Source organism: Ovis canadensis, chromosome Y, assembly GCF_042477335.2.
Source record: "Ovis canadensis isolate MfBH-ARS-UI-01 breed Bighorn chromosome Y, ARS-UI_OviCan_v2, whole genome shotgun sequence".
NCBI lineage: Eukaryota > Metazoa > Chordata > Mammalia > Artiodactyla > Bovidae > Ovis > Ovis canadensis.
In genome coordinates, this window is record NC_091271.1 from 1,355,016 (window position 1) to 1,370,091 (window position 15,076).

The following is a 15,076-nucleotide window of genomic DNA, read 5'->3' on the forward strand; positions in this document are numbered from 1 at the left end:
TGCAATGCAGGAGACCTGGGTTCGATCCCTGGGTCGGGAAGATCCCCTGGAGAAGGGAACAGCTACCCACTCCAGTTCTCCGGCTTGGAGAATTCCTCGGGCTGTATAGCCCATGGGGTCGCCAAGACTTGGACACGACTGAGCGGCTTTCACTTTCTTGACCCTTTGCTCAGTCTGATATTCTGTAGCATCCGTACCGAAAACCATTTCTGCCGTTCATTTCAGCTAGAATTTCAGTGTTGAGCGTTTTTCTCCTTTAGGGAATGACGAGTCTGCTTTAGAAGATGCTGTTGGTGATGGAGGAAACAGTTAGTAATTAGCCTTAAGTCTCCCATGTGTCTGACTGGCTTATTTATCATTTCAGAGAGGCTTGTCTCTTTGAAGGAAGTCGACTGAGGTTTCACTCAGAAAGCCTAAGGAACAGGTGTATTGCTTGTCGTTGTTGAGGTTTTGTCTTTTATCCCTGTGCTTACTTTCATTTTGGGCTTTCTGGGTGGCTGCTGCTGCTGCTACTGCTACTGCTGCTAAGTCACTTCAGTCGTGTCCGACTCTGTGCGACCCCATAGATGGCAGCCCACCAGGCTCCCCCGTCCCTGGGATTCTCCAGGCAAGAACACTGGAGTGGGTTGCAACTAGTGGTATAAAGAACCGACATGCCAGTGCAGGAGACTAAGAGATGCGTATTTGATGCCTGGGTGGGGAGGATCCCCTGAAGGAGGGCATGGCAACCCACTCCAGTGTTCTTGCCTGGAGAATCCCATGGACAGAGGAGCCTGGGGGGGCTGCAGTCCACGGGATCTCAAAAAGTTGGACACAGCTGAGGTGACTTAGCACACATTGAGTCTGTGGTAGCATTTAGGTCTGTAAAAACCATGTTCGGACCTGAATTTATAAAATTTGTGTTGCTAAAAAATGCTCACCATTATGTGAGGCTTCAACAGATAACTTGAAAGATCAGGGGTCAGACTTGTTGTTGACTAGCTCAGTCGTGTCCGACTCTCTGTGACCCCATGAATTGCAGCACCCCAGGCCTCCCTGTCCATCACCAACTCCCAGAGCTTGCTCAAACTCATGTCTGTCAAGTCAGTGATGCCATCCAATCATCTCATCCTCTGTCGCCCCTATCTTCTCCTGCCTTCAATCCCTCCCACCATCAGGGTCTTTCCTAAGGAGTCAGCTCTTTGCATCAGGTGGCCAAAGTATTGGAGCTTCAGCTTCAGCATCGGTCCTTCCAATGAATATTCAGGACTGATTTCCTTTAGGATGGATGGGTTTAATCTCCTTGCAGATCAAACACCGGCACAGTCCAACAAATAAGAGGTCGGTGGCTTTGGATTTTTTTTTTAGACAGGACAGGAAGATCTGGGCTTAAAGCTCAACATTCAGAAAACTAAGATCACGGCATCCAGTCCCGTCACTTCATGGCAAATAGATGCGGAAACAGTGGAAACAGTGTCAGACTTTATTTTGGATGGACAGGGAGGCCTGGCATGCTGCGATTCATGAGATCGCAAAGAGTCGGACACGACTGAGCAACTGAACTGAACTGAACTGAAAATCACTGCAGATGGTGATTGCAACCATGAAATTAAAAGACGCTTACTCCTTGGAAGGAAAGTTATGACCAACCTAGATAGCATATTGAAAAGCAGAGACATTACTGTGTTTACAAAGGTCTGTCCAGTCAAGGCTATGGTTTTTCCAGTGGTCATGTATGGATGTGAGAGTTGGACTATAAAGAAAGCTGAGTGCTGAGGAATTGATGCTTTTGAACTGTGGTGTTGGAGAAGACTCTTGAGAGTCCCTTGGACTGCAAGGAGATCCAGCCAGTCCATCCTAAAGGGGATCAGTCCTGGATGTTCATTGGAAGGAGTGATGTTGAAGATGAAACTCCAGTCCTTTGGCCACCTGATGGGAAGAGCTGACTCATTGGAAAAGACCCTGATGCTGGGAAAGATTGAGGGCAGGAAGAGAAGGGGACGACAGAGGATGAGATGGCTGGATGGTATCACCGACTCAGTGGACATGAGTTTGAGTGAACTCCGGGAGTTGGTGATGGACAGGGAGGCCTGGCGTGCTGCAGTCCATGGGGTCGCAAAGAGTCGGACACGACTGAGCGGCGGAACTGAACTGAAGAGCCGGGAGTTTGGTTGGGTGAGGTCGCACAGCCTCTGAGTGGTCCCTGCCGGGTCCCCTCTGCTGTGTATTTATCTCCTCACCCAGGAGCCTCCTCGCTAAGCTGGGAGGTCCCCTGTGCTGGTCCTGGGGACGGGACGAGGTGGCGTTTGGCATCCCTCTGGGGAGCCACTTGACCGGATTGGTAGTGGTGTGCATGGCGAGATGAATTCCGGTTCCAGGGGTGAATTCCAGGCAGAGGCTCTGGAGTCGGGGTTCCCTCTGTGGCTCCCCTGGGGTCCCGGCATCTCAGGCCTCAGCCCTGCTATCTTCCTCCAGGCGGGGCCACCAGCCGGCCCCCGTACCCCCGACTCCGTGGTCTCCCCCGTGAGCGTTTCCTCCTGCCCATCACGGCGCTCTGTGCTTCTCCCCACAGAGGAATCGCCAGGCGTGATCCCGGGGATCGTGGGTGCCATCGTGGTGGCCTTGGGAGGCGCCATCTCCAGCTTCATCGCCTACCAGAAGAAGAAGCTGTGCTTCAAAGAGAATGGTGAGGCCGCTCACCGCCACCTCCTTTCCGGGGGGTCTGGGTACCGCATATTAAAAAAAGCTAAAACAGAAGCAGAGCTCTGGTTGGCACAAACCGCGGGGACGGTGGCTGAGGGTCCCTAACACGGCTAGAAAACCGGGATCTGACTGTGCCGCTTCGATTTGGGCGCTTCCTGCTTCTATCCGTGTGAGCTTGTGCAAGTTCCTAACCATGCCACTTTGGAAGGTTTTTATGTAACGAGGACAGGAGAGGTGATGGTCTGTGCTTTAGACTTCCAGTGATGCTCAGTGAGGTTGTGTGTGAGAGTCTGGACGGGTTGCCTGGCAGAGAGTGCGGAAGGAACGTTATCTCTTGTGATGCGTTCATTGTTACTGACGTTTGCAGCCACTCTCATCCACTTGCTAGCCCCCACCCGGTGGCTCAGCTGGTAAAGAATCCCCCTGCAACAATGCTGGAGACCTGGGTTCGATCCCTGGGTGGGGACGATCCCCGGGAGAAGGGAATGGCAACCCACTCCAGTATTCTTGCCTGGAGAATCCCCATGGACAGAGGAGCCTGGCAGGCTCCAGTCCATGGGGTCGCAGAGAATCAGACACCACCAAGCGATTCACACACCTCGTCGTCTTTAGGATAACAGCCATAGCCGTGGGGCCGCCATATTATTCTCTCAACCCAAGGGAATTACAGCGGAAACACCAGGCAAGTGGTTCCCTTTTTGCTGGAACCTGGGACCAGGGGATACTCAAAATAGTTGGACGGCCCAGACAGTTTGTAGGCGGAATGTGGAGAATGCCGCAGTCAGCAATGTGGTGATGGGACCTCCGTCAATGGGCATTTGGGCCCTTGTCCTCAAGTCCTGTTAACTTGGGATTTGTGTTGACGTCAGCAAACTCTACTACTTTGAACACGACTGACCTTTGTGCATCTCTGGAAGGCTGTTGTCTAGGTCTTGCTTTCAGAACCACTAGAGGAGCGGGTTGTGATACGGTTTGTGGGAGGCCGTGTGGGCCCTCTTCCTGGGAGGAGACTTGAGGTGTTTGAGCGTCTCATCCTATGTAAGATCCTGAGTCCTTACTGGGCCGTCTGCCTGCTGATGTTGTCTGCCTAAGGGCCTGCTTCCTGAGGGATTTTGGGAAATTCCCAAGGAGACTTGAGTTGATGCTGATGGAGAGGGAAAGTCAGCCCCGAGGGTTGGAGTCTGACCCTCCGTCTTGCAGCATTTCAGGCCCGCAGACACGGTTTGCAGCCCGAAGTTGACAGTCCGACGCGGGCGTTTGGGTGCAGAAATCTAAACTAGGCGGCTCTTTTTATAGCCCTCTGTTCGCCAGAGGAGGGTAAGGGTTGCCTGATGGCATCTTATTTCCCATGTGGGTGTGGGTGCCTTCCATCTGGCCGCTCTCAGGATGGTGTGCTAGACTGGCAGAAGGGTGGGCATCCAGCAATGCCCAAATGGACAGATGACCGAGTTCCAGGAGATACTCGTAAAACTTCTGCAATTACAATCTAGGCGAGGCTAGAGGGAACACAAGCCAAATATATAGATATGTATTTTTTTCTTTTGTTTATCCTAGAACAAGCAAAAAGAGCTTCAGAGAGGAAGCCTTCGATGGAAGGAAATCAGTGTTTCCTTTCCCTTTTTTATTTTATTTGGCTGTACGAGGTCTTAGTTTGGCACGTGGGATCTAATTCCCTGGTCAGGGATTGAACCCAGGCGCCCTGCATTGGGAGGGCAGGGTCTTGGCCACAGGACCACCAGGGAAATCCCAGTGTCTCTCTTTCAAGTACATTTTCCCCTTGTCTGAAAGATGCTTAAACTCAGAGCTTGGCACTCAAGCCCGGAGACGAGGAAGGCGCTCGACAGGGAAAGTGAGCACCGGGGTACCAGCCCCAGGATTTTCTGAGAAAACCGGAATGTGTGTGGGCTCATATGAACAGCAGAGTCGAATGCAGAGCGGTGAGGAGTCTTTCTGGCTCGGTGGGTAAGATGCTCCGTGTTGAACCCAGGCGTTCCAAAACGAGTTTAGTGTCTGTCGTCAAGTTACGTGTTTTGATGAACCAAGATGGCACAGAAACGTCGAAACCTGGTCCATCAGGCGCGGGAAGACCCCAGGGGACCCTTTTTCAGCGTGCTCTGCACACAGGGCCGTTCTGTGAGAGTCGTCTTTTCTGGGGTGTTTCTTGTGAGACGTGCGGAACCCACGTGGAGCTGTGAGTGTGTGGAGTTTCCGTTTCGGAAGGACGTGGCTACCACGGCGGGCCCCAGCGTGTGTCTGTGTTGTCTGTCGCTGGACGTGGTGGGTGGCTGACGGCTCGTTTGCTCACGGCAAATCTCCTGGCTGCTCCCTTAGTGCCCCTGGGGGCAGGGGATTCTGGAGGCTTGGGTGACAGTGAGCCATGGGCACGCACCCTCCCATTCTCCCCTCTTGTCCTGGCCTCCTCCTTCCAGCCTTCCTCTGTCTGCCTCCTGATCCGTCCGTCCTCCTTTCTCTTCCTTGCTTCCTTCTGTCTCTCCCTTTCTCCCTTCCTCTTGGTCTTTCTTCCTTTTTCTTTCTTTCTTTTCCTGCCCCCCCCCCACTGTCCCCCTCCCCCTTAACCCCAGCATCCACTCCAGTGATGCTCTTGCCGTATCAGCCCGTCTGCTTAACTTCTGAGCCCGGCAGACGGACGTATCTCTTAACAGCTTGCTGCTGCCCGCACCCGTGGGCTCTTGCACCCGAAGCCAGGCTCTCAGATATTTGTCTCTGATTGATTTTGGTTTTCTTTTTATTTATTTTTTCATTGTCCTTTTCCACTCTTCCTTTGCAGATGAGTCGAAAATCTAGGGGACGCGTGGAGAACCCTGGGCAGGGGCGTGGAGATGATCCTTTCTGATCGGCATCTGTCTTGAAAAGCAAACCTTGTCTGCCCCCTTTTTTTTTTTCCCCTCCTTGCTACTAAGACGTTTCCCCAGGGACGTTTCTCCCTGACCCCTCAGGCCGTACTGTGACGTGTCTATGTTTTCTGCCTTGTCGAAGCACAGAAGCTTGGGATGCTGTATTCGAAGGCGCACTTTGCCTTCAGAGAAGTGAAGACGAATGCAGACGTGGTCCCTTTTAAAGTGGGAACCGACACACACAAACGGGGCTGGGGGGCTTCCGGGAACAAAACCAGCTTTGCCAGTCACCTTCCATCCTTGCCTGTTGGGTGGACCATCCTGTCTGCAGGGGGTCTCCCCCCTCCCCTCCCCGGGGCAAAGCCAGCCCTAAGCCATAGGATATGGCCTTTCACACTAATGATGGAATTTGTAACTTTCTGACTCCATAGGCCCTGGGTTTTTACAGCCCATTACCATGAAGTGGTTTTTTTTTTTTTCTAATTCTTTCCCTAATTGGTTTTTGCCAATTACGTGAATTTCGCAGTTCTCAGCGAAAAAAGGAGAACCCGCATGCTTACGGACAACCTGAAAATCTCACCATCTTCAATTGCTTTTTTGTTTTAATTCTTTTTAATTGGAAGGTAATCGCTTTACACGGTGATGTTGGTGTCTGCTGTACAGCAGCGTGACTCAGCCGTATGTATACTTATATTGCCTCCCTCTTGAGTCTCTGTCACACCCTCCCGTTAACCTCCTTCCCAACCCCGACTTAAAATTTCTGAGAATGTCAGTGCAGAAGTCAACGATGGACAGGGTCTGTGACCGCCTAGAATTCGTGCATGCTTGCACCCCTCCGTAAACACGGAAGTCAACACCGGATCTTTCTTTCCCTTTTTCGCATCAGACCATCTCCTTCTTGCGTGTAAATACGAGTTTTCTTTTTCCAGCCTCGTGCTGAGGGTCAGGGCCGTGTCCCTTCCCAGGGTGGTACAGCTGGTACTGGTCTGGAAGCTGAGTTGCACGATTTGGGATTAGTAACGGGAGGTGGCTTGAGAACCCCGCAACGGGGTGTCTCTCAACGCTCTTCTCGTGGGCCCACCACCCTCCACCAGTCACCGTGATGGCCTTGACCCTGGTCACTTCCGCGGCCGTCTGTGTCTTTGAAGGGAGTAGTCTCGGTTTTGAGGAAATGAAGCCTGCGTCTCGGTTAGCGTGCATGCATGCTCAGATATGTCCGGCTCTTTGTGACCTCAGCAACTGTAACCCGCCAGGCTCCTCTGTCCATGGGATTCTCCAGGCGGAAATACTGGAGTGGGTTGTCTTTAAAATAGTTCATTTTTAGTTGGAGGATAATTGCCTTACAATACTGTGTTGCTCTCTGCCGTACATCAACAAGGGGTTCCCTGGGGGCTCAGAGGTTAAAGCGTCTGCCTCTAATGTGGGAGACCTGGGTTCGATCCCTGGGTGGGGAAGATCCCCCTGGAGGAGGGAAATGGCACCCACTCCAGTATTCTGGCCTGGAGAATCCCATGTACAGAGGAGCCTGGCGGGCTACAGTCCATGGGGTCGCAGTGAGTCGGCCTCGACTGAGCGGCTAACACTATATGCGTTAATATACAAGAGTTACCTTTCTCTTTCTGACTTAGTTCACTCTGTATAGCAGAGCTCATCCGCCTCGTTTGAACCGACTCCGATGCAAATAAATGCGTTTTGACTGGGAACATCGTGTGTTTTTTTTTTGGTTCACTTTGCATTTTATGGAAGCGTCGTTGATTGACAGCGTGGTGTTGGTTTCTGCTGTACAGCAGAGCGAGTCAGTCGTCTGTGCGTTCCTCTGCGATATTTTATTTTTCGGCGCTGCTTTTCCCCACGATATTCAGTAGACGCTCCCTGGGCTCTGTAGGAAAACCTTGCTCTTCATTCATGCTGTATAGAAGAGTTGGCATCGGCTGGTGCCTCAGACTCCCAGGCTGGCTGTCCCTGCTCCATCCCCTCTCCCTCCAGTATTTTGAATTCTGTCTCCTCACACGTGAATTCTGAGCCAAGGATCCTATGCTCACAGATCCTTTCTGGGGACGGTTGGGGGACCGGCGGGAAGTGTGTTGATCCTCTTGGCGTCAATGTGTGTTTGAGAAATCGAGGAATAGAGATTTGGAAATAAAAAGGCCGACGCAGAAAAGCGAAGGAGCAAAGAGGCAGGAACCCCAGCGAGGGGGCCCTTCACACCCTGATGACCGGGGCGGTTCCTCTGCTTTCCGGGAGGGGCAGGAACCCCAGCGAGGGCGCCCTTCACACCCTGATGACCGGGGCGGTTCCTCTGCTTTCCGGGAGGGGCTGGGTAGGCAGCTGAGTGGGTCGATGCCGATTCAGCCTGGGAATGATGACGGGGTGCGTTGTCTCTGTATTCACTGCCGCCCCCTGCCCCCACTCGGGCGCGTTTTCTTCTTGCTTTCAGCCGAAGAAGGCGAGGTGAATATGGAGAACCATCGCACCAAGGCTGAGCCAGCAGGTGAGACAGGGTGGGAGCCTTATCCCTCATCGTCACCGACTGTCATCCCCACCTGCATCCACACCGTGGCTGTCTCACCTCTTCCAACCGCCCCCCCCCCCGCCCACTCAGAGGGGGTTGGGAGTGGAGAGGCCTGGAAAAGAAAAAAAAAAAACACATGTTCTTGTGTCTTTGTCCTCTGCAGTTCAACAGACTCTTCTGGAGAAATAAAGACGTTTGGCAGCCAGGTAACCGCAGCGGATCGCGAGCTTGCCTGCCGAGCCGCTCCAGAGATGGGCTGGAGGAGCAGAGATGACCCCCTGGGACCTCACTCTGGCTTGTCCGTGCCTTCGCTCCAGCTGGATTCCTCGTTTCACCGCTGGGATGCTTTATTCCCCACTCCCCTCTCCACCACGTCCCCCTCTGCCGGGCTGGGCGGGTGAAACTTGACTTGTGGTGAGTTTTCCATCCACCAGGGGGGAAAATCACACTCGCCTTCTCCACGACCCCGAGGGGGCTTTCCCGTGAGTGCAGGGAACGTCCGACCGACTGATCGCCAAGGCCCATCCAAGTTGCCAAGTTCCCAACCATCATCGTTCAAACGCCACCGAGCTTCCCCGAGCGGAAACTCTGGACCGTTTACAAACTGCCTGTAAATGGAATGCATCTGAAACCATTGACTCTTTAACGAAGTGGGCGTTAAGCCTCAAGCAAGTTTCCTCAAAAGTTCTTTCATTTCTCGTGAAATTTTTTTTTTCCCACACCAGACTAATAAAAAGAAATTTAGAAATCAAGTCGTATTTACCTAAATGTCTTGCCGGGAGGTGCCTTTTAGAGGAGGCTGTTGGAAATTTAGTGAAGCTAGTGATGCGGCTTCCCAGTTCCCTTTTCTGTAAGACAGACATCACCCTAAGCACTAGCTCGTATTTCTGGCATTTGCTTTTGTCTCTTCCTTCCCTTCTTTGCTCACAGTGGTGGTGGCGCTTTACTTGCTAAGTCTTGTCTGACTCTTTGCAGCCCCATGGACTGTAGCCCGCCAGGCTCCTCTGTCCATGGGATTTCGCAGGGAAGAGTACCGGAGTGGGTTGCCATTTCCTCCTCCAGTTGATGACGTTGTGGGGAAAATATTTGTTAGCAGCCCTTCTGCCCTGCATCAGATTCTTTCCTGTATCTTCCTTGTAGGTAAATGCCAGGAATTTGTTTTTTATGATCTTTATAACACATTTATCAGCCTCCACGGGAGAGCTTGGTTTAACTGCGGGGCGGGCGGGTGGGGGGGCACACTGTTTTGTGAGAGACAGTCGCCTATATTTTCTAACATCTTAGAGTGTGGGCTGAGTGCTTGCTCTTCTCTGGGCTATTAGCAATGACTTCTCTGCCTTTGAAAGCAGTTCCTCCACTCACAGCAACGCACACGCCACACGGCTTCCAACATGCAGGCTTTCCTGTGTTGAGCCGGCCAAAACGTTCGTTTGGCTTTCAGTAAAAATAAAAGACACGTTGTTCGTTTTCGTCCACAGCTCTAGCGAGCAGCGTGTTCGTTGAACGAACCTTTTGGCCAACCCCATACAAGGGCTTCGCTTGGGGTTTTGTGTTGATCTCAGAAAGCGCGCAAGCCTTGATGTTGCAGACGGGCTGGACCCCACCCATAGACTTCCCTCCCCAGAAATAGGAGGCTGTTTCCCTGATTTTCTCGAAGCGCAGACCTGCTCGCGTAAAGCGCTTAGGGTAGTTATCCAGGGTAGCAGCATTTACCTGAGTGAAGACGTAATCTCATTACTGATGATGGTGTGAAGAACCGTTGAGTGCCTCACGTCAGTCACCGTGGATTCAAAGGTATGATGTCAGCACCCCTGTGTGGGCGGCTCTCACAAACCACCCGACCTGGGGAGCAGCTGCCGTCAAGGTATGGCCTGTCGCGTCCGACTCTCTGCCACCCCACGCACTGCAGCCCCACCAGGCTCCTCAGTCCATGGGATTCTCCAGGCAAGAATCCTGCAGTGGGTTTTGCCGTTTCCTTCTCCGTCCAAAAGTTCCTTTGGGTTTTTCTGAAACACCTCACGAAAAGCTCAGAATTGACTTTTTGGCCAACCCCATCTCAGTCGTGAATTCTGGGTCTTTCCTGCTTGGAAGCTCACAGAGACTTTTATCAGTTGTTTTGTGGCGTGGTTTGCAAATGAGCCATCTCCTTATTGAAGGCTCAACACCACTCTCTCCACGAGCCCTCCTCCCGTCATTGTTGAAAAGCATTGGGAGTTTCCTTCTCAAGGTATTACCAGAGATCGCCACCCGTCTATTGAACTTGCTCTGTCTTGGACGCTATGATAATTTTTGCATATATGAAAAGATGTTTAAAAATGAAGATTTGAGTATTTCTCATATCCATTCATCGCTTCATACGACAAATACCTGTGGCCTCGGGTGTGTACAAGGGTGGACGTGACATCTGGGTTCTACAGGACAGAACAGAAATAAATGTCTTCACTCAATGGAAGGGGTCGACCAGTTGTCAAGAGCTGAGGGCTGGCTGAGTCAGTGTGCTCAGGTCCTCTTGCTAACGCGTTCAGGCCACCCGGTTAACAGAGGGAGCAGAGAGTGTCCACATTCAGCCTCAATGAGTCATCAGAGCCCGTGCTCTGACTTGCTTTATAAAAAGAAAAAATGTGCAAAGTCTCTTTGTAACTCTGTGAATAATGTCGACACTTTTATAAGCATCGCAATCATAGTATAAGCATAAACGTCTCATTAACAGACTAGTGAAGGGGTTAAGTATACCAAATTGTGACTCACTCCTAAATCTACACACGTAAGAAAGAAGTCAACTAGGATTTTATTATGGACAAGGTGTATGTACATGCTTGTAAACTCAGCTCAATTTCTTGTTGACATTGAAATAAATAGGACTTTGGCAAAGGTGGGGCCTTTGGAAAAGTTGAGTTTAAATTGGGTGGTTTGATGATTTCAATGCTTGGCATAATGATTGCTTTAAAGAATCATTTTGGAACTCCTGTATAAAGAAATCACAGTCCAACAAGTTTTGAAATCAATATCAACATTTTTATTTAAGTGAGAACCCACCAGCAAAGGATTTGTTACAAGTCTTGGTCATAATGGATTTGATCAGCCCATGTAAACTGTGGTCAATTTTCTGCTGTGAGATACTGTAGTGAATAGCTTTGGAAGCACAGGTTTGTGGCTCCGTGGAAGTACAGGGTATGTGTTGCGTTAATGCCTGAAGTTGGCTTTGTGGGGCGGGGGGACAAAAAAGCATGTGTATATTTAATTTTTATGGACATTGCCCAGACACCTGCTCTAGAGGTTCTGCAAATTCACGATACACCCCAGTGAGGTCAGATTTGTTTCCTCACTGCCAAGCAAGCTCTCCAATGGGTGCCCGTCTCTGAGTTGAAGAATGATATCCCATCAACTGTGTTTCTGTTGCATTTCTCTTAACACAAGTGAGGTTGAGAATCTGTGTGTGGGAGACCCACTGAGAGTCTGTTTTTGAAGGAAATGAATATGCTGTTTGCCTGTGTGTGTTATTGGTCCTTTTCTTACTGATTTGTAGGAACTCTTCACATATTAAAGATATGAGTTGCCATAAGTACCGAATGTGGTTCTCCACTTTATGCTTCACCGTTGAACTCTGAAATGATATTTTTCTCTACTCACATTTATTATTTTTGTGTAGTGATCTTAGTTAAAGTTTCTGGCCTTGTTGTCACACCTAGAAAAAGCATCAACCATTCTGATGTTAGGGCTTCCCTAGCGGTAAAGAACCCACTTGCCAATGCAGGAGACATAAGAGACCCGGGTTTGATCCCTGGGTCGGGAAGATCCCCTGGAGGAGGAGATGGCAGCCCACCCCAGTATTCTTGCCTGGAGACTCCCATGGACAGAGGAGCCTGGTGGGCTACGGTCCACGGGGTCACAAAAAGTTGGACATGAGTGGAGTGACTTAGCATGCACGCATACTGATATTATTTACAAAACAAAACAAAAAATCCCCTTGTGTTGTCTTCTAAAAGTTTTCACAGTTTTTTAATTAAAATATGCTTTGAGTAGAATATTCTATCCCCTAGGAATGCATTTTTATCAAGGTAATGAGGAAGCGATCCCTTGATATGTAGTTGTTTTTTTTCTTTTTAAACCATCTTGGGATAATCCCACTATTCCCAAACCAGTTATTGAATAAGCCATGTTTTCCCCCACGGATTTGAAATGCAGTTTACATCATCCAATAAATTCCTGGAGATGCAGAGGAGGAGTGATTTTTGTTTGTTTGTTTCTCTCCTCTTGGATCCTTTACAAAACAGGTTGGTGACACCCGCTTGAAGACATAAAATAGCTCTAACTGCGCCTTGCAGGGAGTCAGGCATGGTGACACCTGTGTCAGCTATTTTTGTACCAGCTTAGATGCTAAAAAGCCACCTGCAGTGCAGAAGACCCGGGTTCGATCCCTGGATCAGGAAGATCCCCTGGAGGAGGGCATGGCAACCCACGCCAGTGTCCTTGCCTGGAGCATCCCGTGGATGGAGGAGCCTGGCGGGCTACAGTCCATGGGGGTCGCACAGAGCAACTCACACTTCCATCCGCGAGGATTTCCTCCGAGTCCTGTCTCAGCTCCACGCTTTCCTCTCCTGCCGCCCACACCTGAGAACCGGCCCCTGCATCCGACATTCTCTTGCTTGCGAGATTCCCCAGGAACGGCCGGATGCACGGTTGTGCACTCATGGGCCGGCTCAGCCCTGGGCTGAAACAGGTCCTCCCAGGGGCCAAGGGCCACCTGCCGCTGAATCTCCCGCTCTCATCAAACGTCACCCTAGGCCCCTGTCCCTCCTTATGACCCACCTTCTCCCGGGCACGCCCTGAGCTCTAGTTGCAGCAAGTTAACCTGGGGATGTCCCCCCTGCCCACGTCACACCCTGGCGGCTCCTGGGAGCTCCCTAACGTACCCTGTCTACGTCAGCGGGCTTCCGAGTACTGGGCTCGGGGATGCTAGCACGTGAGGAAGTCCCAGAACCTCCTGGCATACACAGCACCTTCCCCCTTAACCCAGCATATCTTTCCCATCTGAGACCCTGTGCTTCCTCCGGGCCAGCCTGGAGGGGGCTCCCAGCAGATGCATTTGGGTTTTTTTAAATTTTATTTTAAATCCCACCTGCTGTCTCTCCTCCCAGCCCACTTCATGGGGCCCGGCGCTGCTCTGCGCACCCCTCGGTGAATGTGGGTCTTCCCCAGACATCCTCCGGGTGGGACAGTGGTGGGTGGGAGCATGGAGGGGGGTCCTCCCTGCCACGTGGTGCCAGGCCCAACCTCGAAGGCAGAGAGGGCTTGTCGGTCTCCTGTCTGATGGCTTTCGCAGTGTCGTCCAAGCAGGGCCTCTGTCTGGTTCAAAGCAATGTCTTCTGAAGCCCGGAGGATGCTCCAGGCAAGACTACTGAAGCCCGGAGGATGCTCCAGGCAAGACTACTGAAGCCCGGAGGATGCTCCAGGCAAGACTACTGAAGCCCGGAGGATGCTCCAGGCAAGACTACTGAAGCCCGGAGGATGCTCCAGGCAATACTGGAGTGGGTTGCCATGGTCTCCTCCAGGGGAATCTTCCCCACCCAGGGATCGAACCCAGGTCTCTTATATATGTTTCCTGCATTGCCAGGAGGGTGGCTCAGACGGTAAAGCGTCTGCCCGCAATGTGGGAGACCTGGGTTCGATCCCTGGGTGTCGGGAAGGTCCCCTGGAGGAGGTCATGGCAACCCACTCCAGTAGGCTTGCCTAGAAAATCCCACGGACAGAGGAACCTGGCGGGCTACAGTCCACAGGGTCACAAAGAGTCGGACATGACTGAACGACTTCACTTCACTTCCACCTGGGAAGCCGGGCGGGGCAGAGCAGTTAATTCTTTCTCAAATCACTGGTCCAAGACCCATTGAGTCACTCTTCCGAGGTAACGAAACACAGTGAAAGCCGTGTTCATCTCATCTGATTCCCGCGCTTTGACTTGAAAATCCTCAAAATTCTCTGCCTCTCTGCGAGCGCTAGACTACCTTGCTTTGTGTTCCCAGAGCCACTCTCAAAGAGAGCGAATTTTTTTTTTCCCTTGCAGGTCAGCGACAAGGTCCTAATGTAGACCACAGGGAACTACAGTCAGTAAAATAACGTAGGATGGGAAACAATCTGGTAAAGAATCTAAATACACGTGTATAACTGAATCACTTTGCTGCGTGCCTGAAATTTAAACCACATTGTCAACCAACTCTATACTTCAACTGAAAAAAAAAAAAAAAAGGAATTTGCCCCCATCTATAACCACCTCCAAGGCCCACAGTGGGTTTTGCTGTCGTGTCCGACTCTCTGCGACCTCATGAACTGCAGCCCACCAGGCTCCTCTGTCCATGAGATTCTCCAGGCAAGAAAGCTGGAGTGGCTTGCTATGTCCTTCTCCAGGGGATCTTCCCGACCCAGGGATCGAACCCACGTCTCCCGCACTGGCAGGTACGTTCTTTACCACTAATCCGGTGAGAGAGAGCAGGAGGACCAAGTGAAATCGGGTTGTCTGGCCCCCCACCATCCCCGCCGCTGACCCTCACTGCCCTGCCACCTGCCACAATAACAGATTCAGGGGCTCAGTGTGACTCTTTAAAGGCACCGGGTCTGCAAGTTGCAAAAAAAATAAAAGGCAGAGATTAAATGGGGGCTTCCCTGGCTCAGACGGTAAAGAATCCGCTTGCAGTGTGGGAGACCTGGGTTCGATTCCCAGATTGGGAAGATCCCCTGGAGGAGGGCATGGCGACCCACCCCTGTATTCTTGCCTGGAGAATCCCCAGGGACAGAGGAGCCTGGCGGGCTACCGTCGGACACGGCTGAGCGCCTAACCCTGAGACACACGTCAGTCTCTGTGCTGCTCTGGGCTCTGGGTCGCGTGTCTCCCTGCAGGAGGGTCTTGGGAATGACAGCCCCCCCCACCCCCGCTCCTGGGGTGAAGCAGCTCTTGCTTACACCCAAGCTTGGCACCTTTGATCCTGGGGCTCTTCCCACGCGTGCAGGGCACAGAGCTGCCAAGCGGGTGTGC

General features: G+C 51.6%; 1 protein-coding gene across 2 annotated transcripts in view; it reads left to right on the forward strand.

Annotated features, from left to right (window-relative positions):
• LOC138929697 (CD99 antigen-like) overlaps positions 1-11,611 on the forward strand; it is a 34,269-nt gene extending 22,658 nt beyond the window's left edge. The window contains exons 8-10 of one of the 2 annotated variants that reach the window (XM_070289537.1): positions 2,552-2,665; positions 7,975-8,028; positions 8,213-11,611. In XM_070289537.1, the coding sequence (XP_070145638.1) occupies positions 2,552-2,665; positions 7,975-8,028; positions 8,213-8,238 (194 nt within the window). In that variant the 3' untranslated portion in view covers positions 8,239-11,611. Of the gene's footprint in view, positions 1-2,551; positions 2,666-5,470; positions 7,241-7,974; positions 8,029-8,212 lie in introns of those variants that run through there. The other variant, XM_070289536.1, reaches the window with a different exon arrangement.
• Positions 11,612-15,076: the final 3,465 nt, after the last annotated feature.